This window comes from Parasteatoda tepidariorum, chromosome 10 (genome assembly GCF_043381705.1).
Source record: "Parasteatoda tepidariorum isolate YZ-2023 chromosome 10, CAS_Ptep_4.0, whole genome shotgun sequence".
In the NCBI taxonomy this organism is placed as follows: Eukaryota; Metazoa; Arthropoda; class Arachnida; order Araneae; family Theridiidae; genus Parasteatoda; species Parasteatoda tepidariorum.
Window position 1 is genome coordinate 41,419,499 of NC_092213.1, and position 21,993 is coordinate 41,441,491.

General features: G+C 31.3%; 1 protein-coding gene across 4 annotated transcripts; it reads right to left on the reverse strand.

Moving 5' to 3' along the window:
• Nucleotides 1–370: 370 nt before the first annotated feature.
• On the reverse strand, nt 371–15,443 carry LOC107437682 (monocarboxylate transporter 12). Of its 4 annotated transcripts, none has more exons than XM_043046035.2 (5): nt 15,099–15,443; nt 5,964–6,151; nt 4,677–4,820; nt 3,143–4,219; nt 371–616 (listed from the first exon to the last, which is right to left on the reverse strand). In XM_043046035.2, exons 2-5 carry the CDS (start codon nt 6,148–6,150, stop codon nt 453–455), a joined length of 1,572 nt encoding a protein of 523 aa, XP_042901969.1. In that variant the 5' UTR covers nt 6,151; nt 15,099–15,443; the 3' UTR covers nt 371–452. The 4 variants fall into 4 exon arrangements, with proteins under 4 accessions (XP_042901969.1, XP_042901970.1, XP_015905251.2 ...); XM_043046036.2 differs by lacking the exon at nt 15,099–15,443 and adding an exon at nt 9,746–9,874; XM_016049765.4 differs by lacking the exon at nt 15,099–15,443 and adding an exon at nt 7,158–7,596.
• Between the last annotated feature and the right edge of the window lie 6,550 nt (nt 15,444–21,993).

Genomic DNA, 21,993 nt, shown 5'->3' on the forward strand with positions numbered 1-21,993 from the left:
CAATCAATTGATATTCACAAGAGACGTACCATGGCATAACCTTAAATCCGTCGCATTGTCCGTGGGATTGTTTTCACTCATTTTTTACAATTGTTATCCACTAAATTTGAAAATAAAAAATACTACCCTATTAAATTATATGTGTATCAAAGCAAACTAAAAAACTATTTATAGAAAAACAATACTTTTATGACTTTTATTATTTTTAAGCTAGTGAGAACCAAAACAATATGGAAATGAAAGAGGGGAAAACTGGATCCTACCACGTGATTTCCCGGCCAATAAAAATGTAGCGTTAAACGTTTAACGCAACCTTGTTGGAAATCGCATAAGAAGTATAACTTCAAAAAAATTATTATACTGCTGTGAATTGTAAATTTGAGAAATTGTATGGTTTATAGAAATATTAAACAATATACAGACAAAATATATCTACAAAATATTACTAAGCGTTATATGGGCACTTTTTTTGGTTTAGACAGCTTAGAAATCATTCTTAAATCTCTCCGTTTAGCAGCCATTGGAGTTAGAATTGTTAGTCCACTGCATAGAAAGCATAAGATAGTTAATGTGTAATACACTCCATCATACGATCCCAAACGACTTCGGAAGAAGCCTGTAATAATAACAAGTTGTTAATAAATGGCATAAAAGCGATAAAAAGAACTTAATGATTGAAAGAAATAGGTTAGAACAAATAGTTATTACATGTTAAAGAAATAACCCATAGAACATAAATGAAGCACGATATGTTTATTATTAAATTAATTGAGGGATGTTTTATGAGATTAGAATAAATCTGTTTAAAAGAGTATCTCTGTTTAAAACATGTTATAGTGTGAAAATAGTTTCCGAAGAGTCAATCGAAGACCAGAGAGAAAATAGAAGTTTCTTTATTAACATATTTGCAAATAGCTGAAGTAATATTTTATTTGGTGTTTTAAAACACCCATTGAAAATAGCATCGGCTAAACTATTGCTATCATTACATGGCTTAAACCATTTAAAATATTTAATTTTTCTTGCGTTTTTATATCTAACAATTCTTCGATTTAAACTCACTAATTGTTTAAAAACCTTTCTAGGCAAAAGAAATACAGATATTTAGTTAAGCTGAGGCATTTTAAGCAATAACACAAATGTAGGGCCATAAAAATTATTTTATTTTACAGTACAAAATTTAAAAAAAGGGCAATTTTTTAAAAATTTCTTTTTTATAAAGTTATTGTTCAAATCTTTAACTGTTGCTCTAACACCAGCCTTACTGTATAATGACAATACCGTAGGGTTTTTTGAAATTCAGTAAAACGAGACACTGTTTTGGGTAACAACGAGCTGATTATTAATGAAGCCATGATGATATAAAAACTTAGCAAGAAACGTACAAGTTGTTATACAATATCGGCAGTAATTCTGCATCACTTTATCCAGTCACAACTTAAAACCAAATGGGATACCTGCAAGTGACCTGTTGTCGGAATCTCGATCCTGATTGGTTGTTGAAGCGTGGCATTTATTTACGTTAGCAACTAATCTTCCCATTCTATTTCGAGTAAGCCAAACCCGTCAATTATCAATTATCTTAGATAACACATTCTATATTTTTCACAAAGATTCTTTCACAAGAATTAAATTCTTTCACAATATATTTCTCACTTTGCCCAAAGCCAGACACGAAACCACGTGAATCATTAGCTAACTAATTATACATCATAGTATGTATTTTGTATCCCAGGTACGCAAATGAAAAATATATCACGGTTATAATAAAATACAGAAACAAATAATAAATATAAGTTAAGTAAAAGACGTAGAAGAGAAATAAATCTATTTCAACAAACTTGTGATACGGCACTATATTTAATTAACTTCATATTAATTAACATTCTAACGTGTGTGGAGAAACTTAGCTCAACTTCAATACGCCATTTTGCTTATAAGCGATCAGCTGGCACTAACGTCTTAGATCCCATGTGTGGATGTCCCTGATCCTCTTCTTCTTGAAGTGCAAGTACCCAATCGCACAAAATTACACATATTGCAAGAAAAGCTTGGAAGTTATTCACTAATAACAAAAATCGCCGGCAATGAGGGATGTCAATGGGCAGACGAGGCACTTGTTTAGTAAGGGTCCCTGAATTTGATAATTGGAGAGAAAATTTATTTTAATTCAACGTATGTAAGAGATACACAATGTGTATACAGTGAAACCTGCCAAGTTGACCACCTTTGTAAGTTGGACACCTGTATGAGTTGACCTCAATTATCAAGAATGTAATTTTTCCTATATAATATAAAGAAGCAAAACTTTTGTAACTTGACCACCTGCCTATCTTGCATGTTGACCATTAAAATAAGTCAATTTTGTCAAGGAGTATTATGAAATTCTATTCTAAAACCCTCATAAGTTGACCAGAAAAAAAAAAATCAGAAAATTTTCTGTCATTTTGAAATGTATGTTAAAATTTCACTTGTTTGGTGAAACAATGTAAAAAGCTAATCTAAACCCTTTTGTGAGTTGACCATCTGGGAAAACTGTAGGGGGTCAGTTTTTGACCATTTCTTTCATTCAAAACATTGGGCTGATGTAAAGTCTAAACAACAGCTCCAAACAACAATGAGGGAATATTTTTGTAACAAATAGGTTTGCAAGTGTAGTAATAACAGAATAAAATTTAAAGTGTTCAAATAATTTTGTTTTGTTAAAGTTTTCAAATTACATGTTTTCGTGTACTGATATTTTAAGAAATTATTTTTATTAAACACTTCACATGCATAACTAACGAAATAATTTATTTTTAATAAGTTAGTTAATTAGAATTATATGTAACAAATTGAAGTTCATTCAGGTTTAAACACACATCTTAAGATATTCATTTGGCTATTGGCTAAGTAAAATTTTTAAGTCAAGTAAAATTTTTTTTAAATATATAGCAACATGATATAGGCAGCGAAAAAGTAAACAATGACCCACCCCCTCTATAAGTTGACCCCTTGTTGACCACTAAAACAATACACCACAAGTGATCAACTTACACAATTTTTACTGTAACTGTGTTATTCTTCTAAATCAGGACTTGAAAAACCATCAAATGTTTATGTATCAGTTATAAGAAAAAAGTATTATAATTTTGAAACTTACCTATAAGAGGCGACTGTGATAAACTAAGAGGTCCGTAGAGTGACAATCTTGATGCTAAAGCCATTGTAACTTTGTCTTCTTCCACGAAGTCGGATACGATTCCAGGAAAGACGATTAGAAGACCGCCTAACAGTAATCCAAACGGAAGCATTGTTGTCATCAATAATGCAAATCCTCTTACCCAAACAGTCAACAGTAAAAGCAAGCCCATCACTGTGTAACAGGACGCAGTAAACGCAGTTTTAGTCATGTAGCCTGAATCTGTTATGAAGCCTAGTCCAAAGCGTCCTACCATATCTGCAATGGAGATACCCATGACAATATATACTTCTTCCTGACCTACAACTCCAATATCTTTGGAATAGTCAACAACAATAGTGAGGGCCGTTGTGGTTATGTAAATGAAGAGACTCTGACCAATTAATATAAGAATAAATGTGATGTCAAAAAATACAGTAAAAGATCTGAAAGCTGAATTGTTTTCATTTGTTGCTGGAGCGTTACTAAACGCGTGAGAATCTGATTTTCTTCTTTCAGATGATATTTCATGGACGGAATAATCTTGAGATAAAGTGTTGTGGCAGTTGATAGGACGAGCATAATCATTTGATGATCGATGATAATTATTTAGAGCGCAACTATGGTCAGCCGATGAATAGTAAAAACTACGAGAGTTTTCAGGAAAACAAGGAGTCTTTTCAGATTTCTTTACGGCAGGTTGAGATTGGGAAATGGAATGAGATGAATTCTTGCTGGAATCATTTTCATCAGAGTCATCATTTTTCTCTGAAACATTATCGATTTTACGATGTTGGTGAGCCGGGTGGGATTTGGTGATTGGTTTCATTTGTGTTAAAAATAAAGCAGCTGGTAAACTGTTTAAAATTAAACCAGATAAAATTAAAAACGTTCCTTGAGTGCCATACTTATTTAAAGAAATGTCAAACAGTACTGGTAATACGAAACCAGCTACACATTCCCCAGCAAATGCTATTCCATTCGCTTTGGCTATATCAGCTGTAAAATGTTGTCTTAAGACTTCCGGTATGAGAATAGTAGTCAGTCCTAATCCAAGTCCTGTAAAAGAATGAAGCACTTTAAATTTTACAGAAAGGATTAGCATATGGTAAAGACAAAAAAAAATTTACAGCTGGACAATAAAGTTAGGGTAAGAAGTTCTAAATCATGTAAAAGAATGAAGCATTTTAAATTTTACAACAAAGCATTAGCATAAGGTAAAGTCAGAAAAAAATTTATAGCTGGACAATAAAGTTAGAGTAAGAAGTTCTAAATCATGTAAAAGAATGAAGTATTTTGAATTTTACAACAAAGCATGAGCATAAGGTAAAGACAAAAAAAAATTTACAGCTGGACAATAAAGTTAGAGTAAGAAATTCTAAATCATGTGAAAGAATGAAGCATTTTAAATTTTACAACAAAGCATTAGCATAAGGTAAAACCAAAAAAAAAATTTATAGCTGGACAATAAAGTTAGAGTAAGAAGTTTTAAATAATGGAAAAATTAGAACCTTACCAAACACTCCTCCCCATAAAATAGTGACTATAACTATATCATCTGCAAAGAAGCATGATCCGATACCCAGTGTAGATAAGATACAACCAGAGATGCAAACTTTGTGAAAGCCCCATCGGCGTCCAAGATATCCAATCAGAGGACCTTAAAAATATTAGAGGTGTAAAGCAAAATCTAATCATTCCTTTATTTTTAAATGAAACTTAATGCCCATGGAAAAAAAACGTTAATTGGACATCACAATAAATGTAATTTTTAAATGAATTACATTAGCTGAATAAACAGAAAAAGTATTTTCTTATTTGAGCCGCGATTTCCGAGTGGTTATGCACTGAACTGTCACTGTGAAGTACTGGGGCTCTATCCTCAAAGGCAACTTGTAACAGATTCAGATGGGTATGTACCATCTAGTCTGGAAAATAAAGGTGACCGGTGCGCAGTGCCAACCACATTGCCATCATGCAGTTGGTTACGAAAAGGTGGAGCCTTAACCTATTCCATCTCCCTCCCCCACCCATAAAGGGCTGTGGTGAAAATGCTTTTTATTTATCTTCAAAAAATTTAAAATATTTAAAGAAAATTCTGCAAATTTTTTTATTATTCATTTAAAATGAAATGAATAAATCGTAGATTAAGAGTTAAATGCATAAAAAAAATATATTTAGAACTCAATCTAATAAAAAAATACACGTTGATATACTTGATGAAATTATATTTTTTTTTCAAATCTGAAATTACTTTTTTTTTCTTACATACTTGAAAAGTAGGGATTGGTTGATTCATTTTTATTGAATGTGCAATCTAATGGCTCAAAAGAAATAGAAGCTATTCTGCACCAAATACAAATGACATTAAAGGCTATTAAAATATTCCAAAACTTTTTTAATGTGATTTTTAACCATTCCCCCATCGGTTGTTGGAATACTATGCATTATGCGTTCATTGCAAACTTTAAAGAAATTGTAATGACTATATTTTATAACCAATTGCATCCTTTGTCAGCGAAAATAAGCAAATTAAACCACTCCTTCTAATTTAAAATACAAAACTTAAACATTTCATGATTGACGTTTAGGTCTTCTGGTTTCTAAAAAAATGAAATTGAGCATTAAAACGAAGCAAATTGCATGCAAAAATATTAAATATTTACCACAATCTATGTGTAATTAACACTGTATAATAAATAAATGCAGAGAGGCTCAAGTTCAACAACTATAACACACCATATACTGATTTATTACAACAATTTATTGCAACAATTATAACACACCATATACTGCGACTTACCTGCAACATTTCTGACAGTATAACATAGCACAAATGGTAATGATGCTTCAGCTCTGCTGACACCATAGTGATCCATAACGGCAACAAAAAGCAAGCTGGACAACCTCGCTAAACCAAGAAGAAGAAACGTCAGAAAACAGCAGATCCATGCCACATACCAGTTAGCCTGCCGAACCTCTTCCTTCATACTATAGAGATTAAAGAAAGAAAACGAAATTTAAATATGACGTCTCTCAAGATTCAAGACAGAGACTTTCTAACAACAACTTTAATTTGTAATTTGCAGTTAGTATTACTTCACATCGAAATCACAGAACATTTCTGTCAGTGAGACTGCTTATCACTATCTAACATCTAATTGTCTAGAAACACGTACTCATCATAGATAATTAAACACTTATTAGTTTCACATTCATCTAGTATGCAACACAACTGAATAGCATGGTTCCATATCGAAATCTCAGGATACTGATGTTAGTACGGCGGCTTATCAGAATCTGAAATTTATCGACATACACAATTGTTGAACAAAATTGAACACTTATTAATTTCTCGTTCATCTAGTATCCAACGCAACTCAATAGTGTAACTTCATATATGAATCATATGACATTTGCGTCAGTTCACTGACGAATCAGAATCTAAAATCTAGCAACAAACACGATGGCTAAATAAAATTTAACATTTATATTAGTTACATATTCATCTACAATGTAACATAGCTGAATAGCATTATTTCATATTGAAGTCGAAGGATGCGTCACTACGGTGATGTATCAGTTTCTAAAATCTGGCTACACATACAGGGACTGAGCGAAAATGATCACTTATTAGTTTCATATTCATTTAGCATGCAACACAACTGAATAGTATTATTTCCTATCGAAATCTGAAGATATTTTCGTCAATAAGGCAATGTATTAGTTTCTAAAATCTGACAACACATACTGGGGCTGAGCAAAAATGATCACTTATAAGTTACACATACATGTAAGTATGCAGCACAGCTGAATAGTATTATTTAATATTAAAATAAGAGGATATTTACGTCAGTACGGCGATGTATCAGTTTCTAAATCTTGCGACACATGCAGGGGCTGAGCAAAAATGATCACTTATAAGTTACACATACAAGTATAAGTATGCAACACAGCTGAATAGTATTATTTAATATTAAAATAAGAGGATATTTACGTCAGTACGGCGATGTATCAGTTTCTAAATCTTGCAACACATGCAGGGGCTGAGCAAAAATGATCACTTATAAGTTACACATACAAGTATAAGTATGCAACACAGCTGAATAGTATTATTTCCTATCGAAAACAAAAGATATTTACGTCAATGCGTATTAGTATCTAAAATCTACCAATACACACAGAGCAAAAATGATCATTGATTAGTTTCACTTGCATCTATAAATATGCAACACAGCTGAGCAGTATTATTTCATATTGAAATCAGAGGATATTTACTCCAGTATGACGATGTATAAGTTTCTAAAATCTAGCAACACACACAACACGAGGGGCTGAACAAAATAGATCACTTATTGGCTTCACATTCATCTAGTATGCAACTCAGCTGAAGAGTTTATTGATGACTTTGTTTTGAAAACGCATGCAATTGAGTGTAATAAAATTAATTTGTAAGTACTTTATGTTACTTTGATTTGGAAAGAAATCATATGAACGTTACAAAATTCATATTTATGAGAAATAAAATTACTTTTGTCCTTTAGAATAATTACGATCATAATGTTTCTGTAAATGGTTTTTAAGAATAGATAAAAATAAATCTTCAGCCATTAAACCGTTTATTTTTTTCTTATGATAAATCCAGTTCTGAGATTTAATATTTTTTTATTATTAATAAAACAATGTTTTTCAACCATTAGTGTGGTTTTGTAACTCTAATATAGTAGAAAAAACAGTGGATGTTTGTCACGTTATTTACGAAAACGTTTTTTTTTTCTTCTTAAGTTACAAAATTCTTAAGTTGACATTATTTGATAGGTTATCGTTGTTATTATTATTTTTTTTATTGAAATTATAGGCTACTCTTTTTTTTAAAGATTGTATTAACTAGGTCAAACTGGTTTACCTGGTTGTAACCTGGATACAAAAGGTTGCAGAAGCAACGATATGCACGGTTTTATCAATTTTCGGCCAAAGGTGAGCACCATTTTAATAAAAAAAAATTTTATTAACACTATGGAGAATATTTTTCAATAATTTTATTTTTCTGCTGTTTTAAAGGGTTCGGAAGACATCTATAAAATATTAGTGATTCAATTGGAGTAAATATTTTCTATTGAGAAATTTTCAGAACACGCTAGTTTTTTTTCTTCTTTTTTTTAAAAAAAAAACTTCCAATGGTTATTGAAAAAGCTCATGTTTTGAAACTTTATAATCATTCTAGTTGTTATTTATTACATATTTTTATAATGGGTTAAACTTGTAAGTTCTGAAAATAAGATTTAAAAAAAAATAAATAAATAAAAAAATTAGACATTTTTAATTCAAATTTAGTGGTGCGTTAACGCACCATCGGCCGAATGCATGAAGAATAGGCAAAAATTGAAAAACCACTTTTTTAAAAGGTTTCAGAGATTTATTGAAGTTTTATTGTATTTCAGAGTTTTATTAGTTTTATTGTGAAGTTTTTTTGATATCAGAGTTTTATTGTGCTGAGGCTAACAGTGATAAAACAAATATGCCATTATGAACAAGCGTTGCTCTGAAGTTACTTAGTGTTGTTTCAAAACCTGAGATACGCAAAAATTATTTTGATAACTTTTTTTCCCTGTATTTTATTCGAAATTTTGAAAGGAAAAAGTTTCTTTTCATCTGGCACAGCTCGCGAAAATCGCATAGCTGGTTGCATGTTGGTTGCACCATGCAAAAATATGAAGGAAAAAAAATATCGTGGCTCCTCCGATTTTGCATTCAACAAGGATGCAGTGACATGTGCAATAAAATGGAACGATAATGATGTTTTAACAATTGTTACTAAAATAACGGTACCATTTCGTCCCTCGTAAATACCAAGCGATACAGTCACAAAAAAAAGAAAAGAAGTTGTAAATTCACAACCCAACGTTATTTCGGATTACAATAAATATATGGGCGGTGTAAATCTACATGACAATGACATAGCTAATTCCAGCATCAAGATTCAAGGTAAAAAATGGTGGTGGATTATTTACAAACATCACTGATAGTTTTATAGTAAATTCATGGAAGCTGCATAGAATTTCAACTAGCTCAAAAATATCACTTATAGACTTTAGCTCTTATACAGCTATTGACCTATTGAAATCTGAATCCAAGAACAATCCATCTGGTGAAAGTACATTACAAGTTACCCATCCTAACAAAGGTCGCCCATCATCCACATCTCTACTAAAAGAAGTACGGACTGATAGAATTGGACATGCAATGAGTGAGCATGAAAAAAAAAGGAATAAAAAGAAACCCGCAGACGATGTAAAGTGTGCAAAAACCGCACGATTTATTTATGCATCAAATGCAACGTCCATTTATATCTAAAATGTTTCGAATGTTTCCATCAAAAATATAACTGCTGAACTAAACGAATTGATCATTGATCTGGCCAAAGGTGCGTATACGTAACTTTTTATATCTTAAATAAAATATTATTTTTCATGCAAGAAACTTACTTTTTGTCTTAACGAAAGTAATTTAAGCATATTTCAATGAAAATAATACTACATTTTATAAAATTTAGATCCTTGGCCTAAAATGGGTTAATGAACCTACCTTCATAGCTCGAACTGACTTCAATCTTCAATTTTATTTTTATTACAACGTTTTTAGTAACTCGCCTTTATATCTGTGAGAGTGAAAACTTGCAATGGAANAATTACAATATTAAAATAATACAACTAACTTTAAAATATTAAATCAAGCAAAGCTTATGACTTTGCATTGGCTCGCCCCCCCAGTCAAAAAAAAGTTGGCACGCCACTGGCTCCATGTCTAATAACAAAACAAGTTTCAATCATTTCCTGAGCTCTACAGGCAAAAATCGTCATTTCACCACGAAATAGAATTTATTAGCAATCAAATTTCAACTATTTTGTGACTATCTAGGGTGATCAGATTTAATCTGGATCTCTGTACCTGATAGAAATACAGGTTTCAATCGTTTCCTGAAATTACAATCTGAATTTATAGCCATATTATCGACAAATGGGATTCATTGTCAATTACTATACCGACCACTGAACAATTACTTAGAGTTTTTAAAACTAAACTGGAACTCTGTACGAGTTGACGCACAAGTTTCAATCGATTTCTGACCGTTAAGGAAGAGAATCTTAGTGCCATATGTTTGCCAAATGAAATTTATCTCCAATCAAAATTAAGAGCAAGAAAAATTTATCGCCTCTTCTTTATCGCTATTTTATCTGATTTAAATAAACTAACAGTTACAAAATTGAAAATGAGAAAATGATAAAGTAACATTTATTAAAAAATAAGTTTTCCAAATAGGGAGGTACTTTTATTTACGTCACACTAGAGCTTCACAACAAGCTATTGGCGACGGTTTGGGAAACATCCCTGAGAATGGATCCAAAGACATGCCATCGCAATTTTGATCTTCTGCAAAGAGGATGGCTCCCCTGCTTTGGTAGCCCGACGACCTGCGCGCGAAGTGGAGCAGTTTACGGTAGAACAATTTAACGAGAACCTTCTGCGCATCTTCGGTCCCTACGCTGGCTGATCAAAGTGGTCACCCACCCGCTTACTGACAGCAGCCAGTGATGCTTGAATTCGGCTGTCTACTGGGAACCGGGTCTTTACGATCAGTCCACTGCGGGACTTTTCCAAATAGATTGAAACGAAAAATGTTGGATGCACCATTTTAGTAAGACACTTACATCACAACCGAAAATTCTTCCTTTCCTCTTTCGTTTTAAGTCTAACTTATCCCGCAGTGGACTGATCGTTAAGACACGGTTCCCAGCAGTTCACCGAAGTCAAGCATCACTGGCTACGGTCAGTGTGCGGTGGGTGACCACTTGGATCAGCCTGCGTAGGGACCGAAGATGCGCGGAAGGTTCTAGTTAAATTGTTCTACCGTAAAGTGCTCGACTTCGCGCGCAGGTCGTCGGGCTACCGAAGCGGGGGTGCCATCCCCTCCGCAGAGGATCAAAATTGGTATGGCATGTCTTCGGATTATCCTCCGGGATGTTACCCAGACCGTCGCCAATAGCCTATTGTGCAGCTCTAGTGCGACGTAAATTAACAACAACAACAACAAAGTCTAACTTATTCTAAATTATTTTCTCCTTCAATCCACCTTCAAAACATAGTTCTCAAAATTTGATTTAATAGTTTTTATAATCCTTCCCAAGTTCCCATACCACAACCAACAAGAGGACCACTTCAGCCATGACAGATTTACTGAATGTGCTACCGAAGTATCATTACGCCAGAAGCACAGGTGACCTTGGTTCTTATCTCAGAGCAATAATTCGGGTAATTTGTACTGCTCTCGATTTGCACTGAACATGAACTGTCATAATCCAATATAGAACAACTCTAACGCATCTGTCAGAGTCTCCTTTCCAGCTTAGCTAACCGGAAGTTTTCTTCGCAATAGACGTTAATATCACTCAAAATGTTGCACGAGTGGAAAGAAGCTGGTCCCAATGATTCGAAAGTTTTTTTCCGAATCAAAGTTACAAGGACATGAAGGCTATAGCTGAAAACTCACCTCTAAAATAGGCTATTTAACGACGGTGATTGAATTAACTAAAATTATAATAATTAAAATACAAAAAATTTATACAGTAATAACTTATTATTTGCAGCAAACTAATAGGCAACTGTTCCGAAGCGTTTAAAGCAATTATAAAATATTATGATATATATTGTATCTATATTTAGTGCACATGCACTTTTATCAAAGAGCAAACATAAGTGGTAAACAATTTAGTATTGATATCGCGTTATGCAATTTATCAAAAGCTAAAAATAGTAATGAATTTCTAAAGAGGAAATAGCTCGAAAAATTAATAATGAACTTTTCTTTTGCAATTCTTTTAGTTATTCATCGTTTTACAGTACATAGAATTCCAAATTAGAAAGAAATTTTTTGTGAGGGTTTTTATTGTTATTTTAATTTTATAGCAAAAATAATGAAACATAAATTGAAAAAAAAAATTTATTGACATTATTTGCTTAGACCTAAATATACTAACGATTTGTCACTGTATGCTTTATGAAATAACTCACATATTTTTTTTAAAATTAGCTTTGTGCAATTTTATTAATTAAAAAAGTTTTCATAACATTTTTAAAATTAAGTTTCGATTTTAAATATGTAATCTTTATTTGGATTTTTATTTCTCCGACTTTACTACCAGAATTATTTTTTTCAATGATCTGATTTTTTTCCAACTCCGATTTTTATACTTGACGTTGGGAGCAAGCATTAGCAACTTATGTAATACGGAATTCTAAACATTTACTCTAATGTATTTTAACATAACTTTTTATCCTATTAATATTTAATTTATTAAAAACCTATATTACAACTACATTGCTTACTTATACAGTAAATTCCTTAATGACAGTCTTTACTATGTACATGTATTTTTAGAATCCTCTTCAAAACTGAAGACAAAAAGAGAGTTGAAAACACCTCAGAGTTTCACCAGCAATCAAACTAGTTTTGATATCTTTAATCCCACCGACCTTGTTAGAGATTCAACAGGTTTCAATAGTTTATTTATTTATCTCACGCTTAAATATTAATTTTCCATCTTTAGTATGCATATTTTTTGACATCATTTTTCATATTGATTCTAAAAAACTAGGTGAACAGAATGTAGAAATGTTCTCGTGATAAGTATTTTTTGTTTTGGAGAAAAATATGCACTTACAACAATAGAAAGTGAAAAATAATTTATCTTGGCACTGAAAAATTTAGAATTTAAAATTGTGAAAATTACATCTTGCAAAAATTCTCTATTTTATTTGGAAAGTTAAAATTTTTTCAACTTAGATATTAAACAAATTCTTGCATTTTTACAGAATTAATATTATTTTATTTTATGTAACCCAATTCTGCAACCAAATCCCAGTCAACCCAATTCTGAGTTTACGACTATTATGTTCAACTCAGAAGCTCGTAACTTTGAACTCAACCCAGAAGACAATGGAACCACTAAATCAAGCAGTGGGACAAACAAGCCTTCGCTGGAACTTTTTGATGGAACAAACCGCATTTATGTTACATGGAAAGGAAAACCACCAACGCTTAGTTCGGTGGAAAGAGAAATGATCACTTTACCAGTGCAGATAATTTACATAAGAAATGTGTTCGGTTTTACAAAATTTAGAAGTTTCCCTGATTCTTTTATGGGCTCTAAGGTAGCTAGATCCCTTGTTCAGAACTTGAAAATATATAAAACATTTCCGCCACAGCCCATTGTGAGCCAGGGGGAGCCATGAGTCACAATGGCTACGTAGGAACTCGTCGATGACCACATAGAGTCAGTTATTTGCCTAGCTGTAAAAGCCAGCTAGCCAAATAATTGACTTTTAAATGTTGTGATTTATAGCATTATTATTGATTATTATCATCAAAGTTAGGTATGCGAGAGATTTCACCTTGAAAATGATTTTAATGTTTTTCTGAACAAATAAAATACATCTCTCATGAGCAAGATGTAGTGTTCTTGATTAGTCTTCCACGCTAATTTAGCCACGTGATCAATTTATGTCTAATTAAAATCAATATTATTCCGTTCTCTTGAGAAAAATGATGAAAGATCAATTCATGTATTGAATTCACGATTGAATTTTGCTAGCATAGAACTAAAAACTCTGTTAGAAAACTGTAATAATATAATCTCTTCTCTTTTCTTAAAAGTACTAATTTTTCAGATTCATACGATATAAAATATCTCTAAGTAACACAGATGTTTACTTTATGCATGTTATTTACACAATATTTTTTTATTCTTGTAAAATGTATTTAAAAAAACTGATCTTTTTCCCAACAAAATTCGTTAAAATATTTGAATAAGTTATCATAAAATAAGAATTAAGTCTGAAATAATAAAAAAAATTAGATCATTGAAATAACACTAACATATCGACGAGTCAATGAGTTTTATAATGGAATGTAATAATCAAAAGAAAAAGTAAATTTGAAAACAACCAATTTCTAATTTCACGTTAAGGGAACAGTATATAAAACTGAATATAGTAGAAAACCTGTATGTATTTTGTACCCCAGAAAATGTTTCTTTGTTTTGAAGAGTTAAAAAAAAAGACGTTGAAATAATAATAATAAATGAGCTATAAACAAAATTTTATTTCGTATTTTTAACATTATATTTTTAAGAGCTTCTAAAAAAAACAACTTTAAAATGACTTTAAAACCAATTTGTAAACTTTAAATTTGCGTCTTATTATTGGAAATTTTAAAATTAAATTCGTTTATAATAAAACTCATCTGTTGAAAAATAAAAAAAAATAATTTAGATATGAAATTAGTATGCATTCAATTTTTATTGAAATTACATAGCAAAGTATATATTTTCGATTTGAGCAAGTATTGTCATAGGATTGTATGTCAATGATTTGAAAGAGAAGAAGAAAAAAAAAGAAAACTGAATTGATAAACACAATTTCTAATTTAACTTTCAGTTGACATAAAAATTACAAATAAAAGTGATTTTTAAAAAAATGTCTTCATGTTAACACACCTAAAAACTTACGTTTCGAATAATTAAATAAAATGACATCAAACTATCAAGAATAAATCAACAATAAATGAAATTTATCATATTTCGAATTTTTCGTGTCTCGTGACAGAATAAAACAACACAATTCTTAAGTTGATTGCAAGGATTTATTTATTTTATACGAATCTCATTATTAGAAGTTTTAAGTATTAAAATCAAAGTCCTATACAATGAAAATCATTTATTAATAAAATAATCGTATAGTATAAAACCAAATTTAAATCTGAAATTACCATGGATTTAATTTTTACAGATATAAGGTTGCATAATATATTTACGATTTGAAAAATCAATTTCGCATTACATATAAAACTAATTATTTTCAAAAAATATTCATGGGTACATACCTGAAAATGTTCGTAAACTTTCAAGATTTAGAAAAGCTAATTGGAATCAATTAAAAAAAATAAAATAATGAATGGAATATAATTTCTTTCCTTAAAACCATAACATTTTCAGCTTTTCACGTTTCATTTTCAAATAAAACAAAGCAATTTTGGGGACAATTAGGGGTATTTTTTTTATTAAAAAAAACCATGCAAAAGGTCTACTGCATCGAATTTTTAACTTAAAACGTCCTTCGATTAAAATTTTTGCATGCTTTACGAACTACATTGGATTTTAACTTTCTTGTGCACTGTTTACTTTAAAACAAATTTTCTGACGTATTCGTCTTTTTTTGGTTTCTGCGCAATTTTATGCGCAGCATACTAATGACGCCGGCTATTTTGATCAGATTAATTGAAGTTATTTATCAACGCTTTGGTTTCGCAAAAACGAACAATGTTTCATTTCTAAGGAAATGAAGAATTCGTTTATTTTGCTTTACTTACATCTGCGCTTTTGAATAATTGTCAAAATGCTTTAATTTGATATTCTTACACAACACAGCATGAAATAAAATGAAGAGTAAAAAGTATTAAAAAACTTAACCTTCTACAATTACTAAATTTATTCTCGATTTCTAAGAAGCGTAAACAGATCGTTATCATTAGCATGAGAAAGAGACAGATTTTTTCTAAGATATCAGGCCGTTCACATGGAATAATTAATTTCAGAACTATTGAAGAGATGAAACTTATTATGGTTTTTCATTAAAGTTCTAAACAGATCTTAGGTAGTTATGATAAGGGAACCACATGTTAAATATGCACAGTACAAAAATTTTATTCAAAAACGCGATAGGCGAAATTCCGTGTCGTATAAAAGCTAATTAAGGAAATAATTACGGGAAAGCAGAAATTCGTTTTAAAAGTTTTGGGTTAGGTCTAATGAGAAAAACAAATTAGATCCCTTTTTCGGGATAAGGTTTAGCCACCATGCTGAATTTACTGAAGTGGGCATTACCAAGTTGACTAGCGTCCTTCCAAAACTAAAAAAACTGGTCACAAAATTACAGTTACTAAATGGATATAGTAAAACTCAATGCTTTACCATTCTAATTTAATATCGTAAGAACAGAAATAGTATTTTTTCTTCAAATAACTGGAAAGGTTAAGATTTTGCTCTTCGTTTGTTTGTTTAGAAATTTAGCTACTAATTTTTTAATTTTGGGAGAACACTATAGTCAACTTAGCATTACGATATAAAACAAAGTGAAGTATTAATTCCCATGTTATTTTAATATTTTACGGTGAATTTAACAAAATTAGCCGAAGACGACCCGGCTTTAAAAATTCTGAGTAGGCCCTGGTAGCTTGCCTCTTACTTAGGGATCATGTTGAATTTGAAGGGTGGTTTTAAAAGCGATATATCTAAATATTGCGTAGATGTATGAGATATTGATATCTATGTATTTTTCACGTTGTATCAAATTAAACCAATCCCAAGTCAACCGAGTTGTAAAAGTTTTGAGTTAGGCCCCAAAATGAATATCTGAAATTCGCCCTAGCTTTCACCGCCATGTTGAATTTACTGAAATGGGTTGTGATTAATAAAGAGAGAGAGAGACCAAACACTACGATCTAATCAAGTGGCGTATTTATTGATCTCTCTGTATTTTTTTAGGCTAATAAACGAAATCTAACCCAATAAGTTTCAAAATTTTCGGGTTAGACCCAAAATGAATATCTGAAGTATGCCTTTACTTTAGACGCCATGTTAAATTTATTGAAATGGATGGTGGTTAATAGGAGAGACCTAAACACTACATAGTGGCGTTAATGCAGTATTCTCTGTATTTTTTTTAAAAATCTGAACCAAATGGAGTCAAACACACATCGATAGAGCTGTTTAAACGTTGAAGTTGTATGAACAATGCGCCCCCCCCCCCGAAAAAAAACGGATTACTTTGAACAACTTTTGATCTTCACGTTCTAGGACTCAATCTTAACGAGGGAGTGACCTCAAATATGTTAATTAATTAGGGCAGACGATATTTTAAGTTACGAAATCAGTACTCTTTCTGAATAGCATACTTTTTTTTAACCAATTCGGATTTCTAACCGCAAAAATATAGGGGGTAGCCGCAGTCTGGGAAAATATGGTCCCAATAGTTTGGTCAAGAGAGCAGTCTAAAGTTTGAACCCCTTACCGTTAATTTTGCTTTTTACGTAATTCACAATATCTCGAAAAATTTGTAAGCAATTTAAATTTTTTTGGCATACAATTAATTTAGCGTAAGATAATTCCATACAAAAAACAACTTTTAGTGAGTATTTACTACTTTTTATTAGTTTATTTTATAATAGTCGAAAAAATTTTGAATTGTAAGGTACCGGAAAGATCGAATTTTAAAGAAGGTGTATATTTAAAATTCTATTTCTCAGGAACTATTAAACCGATTTCGCTCAAATTTTGTATTTTGCCATGTAAAATTAAATACACTTTAAAATGATTTAAAAAATTTTTATACCTTACAATTCAAATTTTTTTCCGACTATTATTAAATAAAATTTATTTTTTTGTATGGAATAATCTTTGGATAAACAAACTTTATAATTGTGCGCAAAATTTTTTCAATTCGTTTAAAAGGGTCTTGAGATAAGGCAAAATACGCAAAAAGTAACATTAACATTAAGGGATCGCTCTCCTGACCAAATTATGGGGATCATATTTTCCATATTGCAACTACCCAGAAAACCGAAGGGGAAAAAAAAAAGGTATGTTTATTCAGAGAAAGACGTTTTTGTGCCTGATTGCGTAACATAAATCATCGTCTGAACTAATTAGTATATTTGAGGTCACGAAAATCACAGAATATCGAATAGTTTAACTCGTAGTCAAATCTGGGCAAGCCGCTCAAGATAAATAGTTTTAATTTATTCCAAGTGCAAGAATCGTATTGTTTTACTTGGCAATTTCAGTTAGCGCAAAAAATAAGCCTCGAAAAGAACGATCCAGCTGTTCAACCATTCTGCTTCTTTGAATCGTGAATATGAAAAGAGAAAATTTTTCGTTTATTTTATGATCTTCGATTATTTGAATACTTATTGAAATTCGTCTTTAGGGAGTTTGCTCTCTTAAAATAAATTCCGAATCTCGTTAGACAATTCACAGCAAATTATATTCATGCACAATAAATTCCTCGGATTTAATTCTGTTTTGCCTTTAAGATCTTTTTAGTAAATTTATAACTTTTTTATGATACCCTTCCATTTGTTTTATATTTTATTTTATAACATATTTTATTTTATAATATATTTATTATATATATTCATTGAACAGGCGACCCAATTTTATGGGTTTACGACTACTATGATCAACTTCGTAACCTTGTAATTTTGAACCCAATCCAGAAGACAGGGAACTCTTAGATCGAATAGTGGGAGAAATTTTGCCTTTACGGATGACTTTTTGATGGAACTAACCACCATTTGCGTTACATGGAGAGGAAGACTATGTGAACCTCCCAAGTTTAGCCCGATAGCAAACAGACTCTAACCCATGATCCGTCTACCACTGAGGATATTTCACGTCATCACTACGGTCGATGCAAGCCGGATGTGGATTTGTATCGACCAGCCATTGCTGGGATTCGAACCCGGTTCACCTCAATGGAACGCTCTATCTCCGGAGCCATTGCGGCTCCTTCCACTTGTTTTGGCATGAGCCATAGCTTCTATTTCATTTTAATTTTGTTACCTGGCACGCGTAAGATTAAAAGAATTTTTCCTCCAGTTGGCCACCGCACAGTCGCATCCAGTTCTTTGGGTATGAAGTTTCGGATTCAAATTCTAATCTTGTGACTAAATAAATTATTAAATACGTTGCTAGTGTTCTAGTAGAGAGAGCCATTTGAAGCCAGAATGTAATGACATTTTTTTATTCACAATTAGCAAAAAATATCCCCTTTAAATCTCATGAGATGTTGCTCCAAAACTCCTAAATTCGGCTTTTAACATTTGTCATACTTAGAATCTGTTTTTCTTACCTAAGAATCAGCTTTCAGTTAAAAAGAAGAAGAAAAAAAAACTATTAATTTTTGGATCTTTTCAGCGAGTCAAAATTTTTAATCATTATTACTTTTTGTAATATTGCTGATGAAACTTAAGTCACTTTCTACCTTGGAGTAAGGGAGGAAAGCAACTTTTTCCCTCCAAGTTCATCCTGTGCACACAAGTTTTTCTTTCAATGATATAGACACCCCCAAAAACAAATGGAAAGAAATGTTATATTCCACAACAAATTGAAAGATAAAGCTTTCTGTATTCAAATTCTTCATCAATTCTTTTCTGCCCCTTGGCTGACTCTATGGGTGGTCCTTTAGAGTCTACCATGTAAAAGGGGGCAACCACAAAGGACTTGTAGCTTAAAAATTTTGCTGTGGGGATAAATTACATTGCTGCTCACAGTCTAGCACCTAGCCTTACTAGGAGGGTCAAGGCTGAGCGCTAGAAGTTTTTGCTTTTTCCTCAATGAAATAGGTATCACACAAAAACAAATTGATAATTTGTAAGTTACAAATCATTTGTGGTTGCCCCCATTAACATGGCGGACGCTAGAGGTCGGGGGCTTGAACCCGGGGAGGACCACTTGTCTAGTCAGCAGAGGGGCAGGCAAGGAGTGATAGATTATGAGGAATTAGAATGCAGAAGGCCGTATCGTAACAATTTGTTCTTGTGGAATATAACATTTCTTTCAATTTGCTTTTGTGGGATATCTATTTCATTGAGGGACAAAAAAGCTGCTAGTTCCGTGGTTGTGGGAAGCCTAATCCTTAATTGCTCATCTTCGAAATCTTATATCTATTTTCTCCACTTTTTGAAGTACTTATTTGTCTAAAAATGCATGCATATCGAAGTACTGATGAGGGGAGAGCTTTAAACTTCTGATTATTTTTATTTATTAGTTCTTAAATTATTATGAAAGCAATACTCGATGTAAGTTCGTTCCTCCCATATAAGTTTTAATTATTTAATTGCTTTTTGTCTCTTCTAAAAAATATTTTAGGAATAAAAATGTAGCTTTTGAATAGAGTGAGCTACACTTAATGAAATCGAGACAATGACTTGTAATACACAGATATACTATAAAACGTCGCAAAACTGCAGTTTAAAAAAAAATTATCATACTAATTAGTAGGTTAAAATAAAATGATTGACATTGGTCTGACCATTTTGCTTTATAGGGTAAAATGCAAATGTAAAAGATCTATATTAGTTTAAGGTAGACCAAATACAAAGACGGAACAAGAGTCTAGAACACTGACCTCCTTTATGACTTTCCAGTACGTTTCTGCTAGCCAGAGTGCCATTCATGGATTCTAAGTTGAGTATAATTTGTTTGTGATCTATTTATATTTCTTTAAATTATGAAATGTATATGATAAAAAAAATACACCAAGAAACAAATTGATATACTACTAAAAAAAAAAAAAAGCAGTTATATTATATAGATGAAGCGTTGCTAATTTTCATTTCGATAAATAATTCCTCCAATGGCTGGAATAACTACCAAGTTGTTCTATGGAGGGTTAAAAAATTACTGTAAAATACATTGGAACATAAAAATATTGTGAAAAGTTAATTTAGTAAGTGAAGAAGAATATGAAAATATGCATATGCAAGGTGTTAATCAAGACCCGTTGCATTGAACATGCCTAGAGTTCTTTTCAAAAACTAAGTAAAAGAAATTATACAATAGTGGACACAATAAATATTTAAGTGAAAAAAAAAAGTTATTGAAATCTAATGGATAACTACTAAGGAAAACAAGACTGAAAATATAAAAGCCAGTTTGATCGCCCTAGAAAACAGAAGGTATGTTAACTATGATTATCAGTTATGTCTCAAAATTTCATTAAGCTAAATTAATGAAGAAAAATAGATTGTAATAATTAGAATTAACTCTTGTCCGTTACCTCAGGTAATCAAACTGATTTTGATGTTTTAATTCCAGATTTCTCTGTTGTGATTTGCCAAATTTTGATATTGTTACTCTTTTTTCATTGCATTATTCACGCAAATTTTTTTGAAGTTCATACAAAATCAAAGTTTATGATTCTAAAGCAATAGAAACTCTTCACATTGTTAAATATTCTCTTCTGTGGTAAGTTTTCATAGTAAATAATAATTAAATGTCAAAAAAATGAGTTTGTGGATGAATGGTTGTGTTTGAAGAAAATAAATGAGGATAAAATAATTGTATTTGAAAGAAAATTTTTTCTACTGACCTCAAAGTTTTACTTTCACATAAAAAAGTTTTATGAATCAGCCAATCTGCTTAGATAATTTAATAACCCTTATTTGATTTTTAAGGTAACATTAAAATTATTCTTAAATTAATACCTAATTACTTTAAACAAATGACATTTATATTACTGCAATTTTCAAAATAGTAACTGAATCAAGATATAATTAGAAAAAGTGCAAGCTAAATAAAATGATAAAACCATTTTAAAAAAATTAAATAAGTTTCAGAAAAAATGTATTTTTTTTTATGTGTGAATAAAAAACATACACGATGTAAAGCAGAGTTTGATATTTTCTTAAACTACACACGCAGTAGGCAATCTTTTTTTCCTATGATAGTGGTCAGTCAATTGAAATTAGCACAGAAGTAAGGAATGTAGGAGGATGAGCTTTCAATTTGAATTATTATTACCGCAGAGTCATAGGTGCACGAAAAAGTTGCTCGCCTCTCACCATAGGTCCGAAGGGAAATAAAAAAGCGTTTGGTTTAAATATTTTAATTTCTAACTAAATTTGGTTTAAAAATTTAATGTTATAGTTTTAGTGTTTCTGTCAAGTTTATTGAATCTAGTTTGAAGAGTCTAACATACTTAACATTAAAAATATTTTT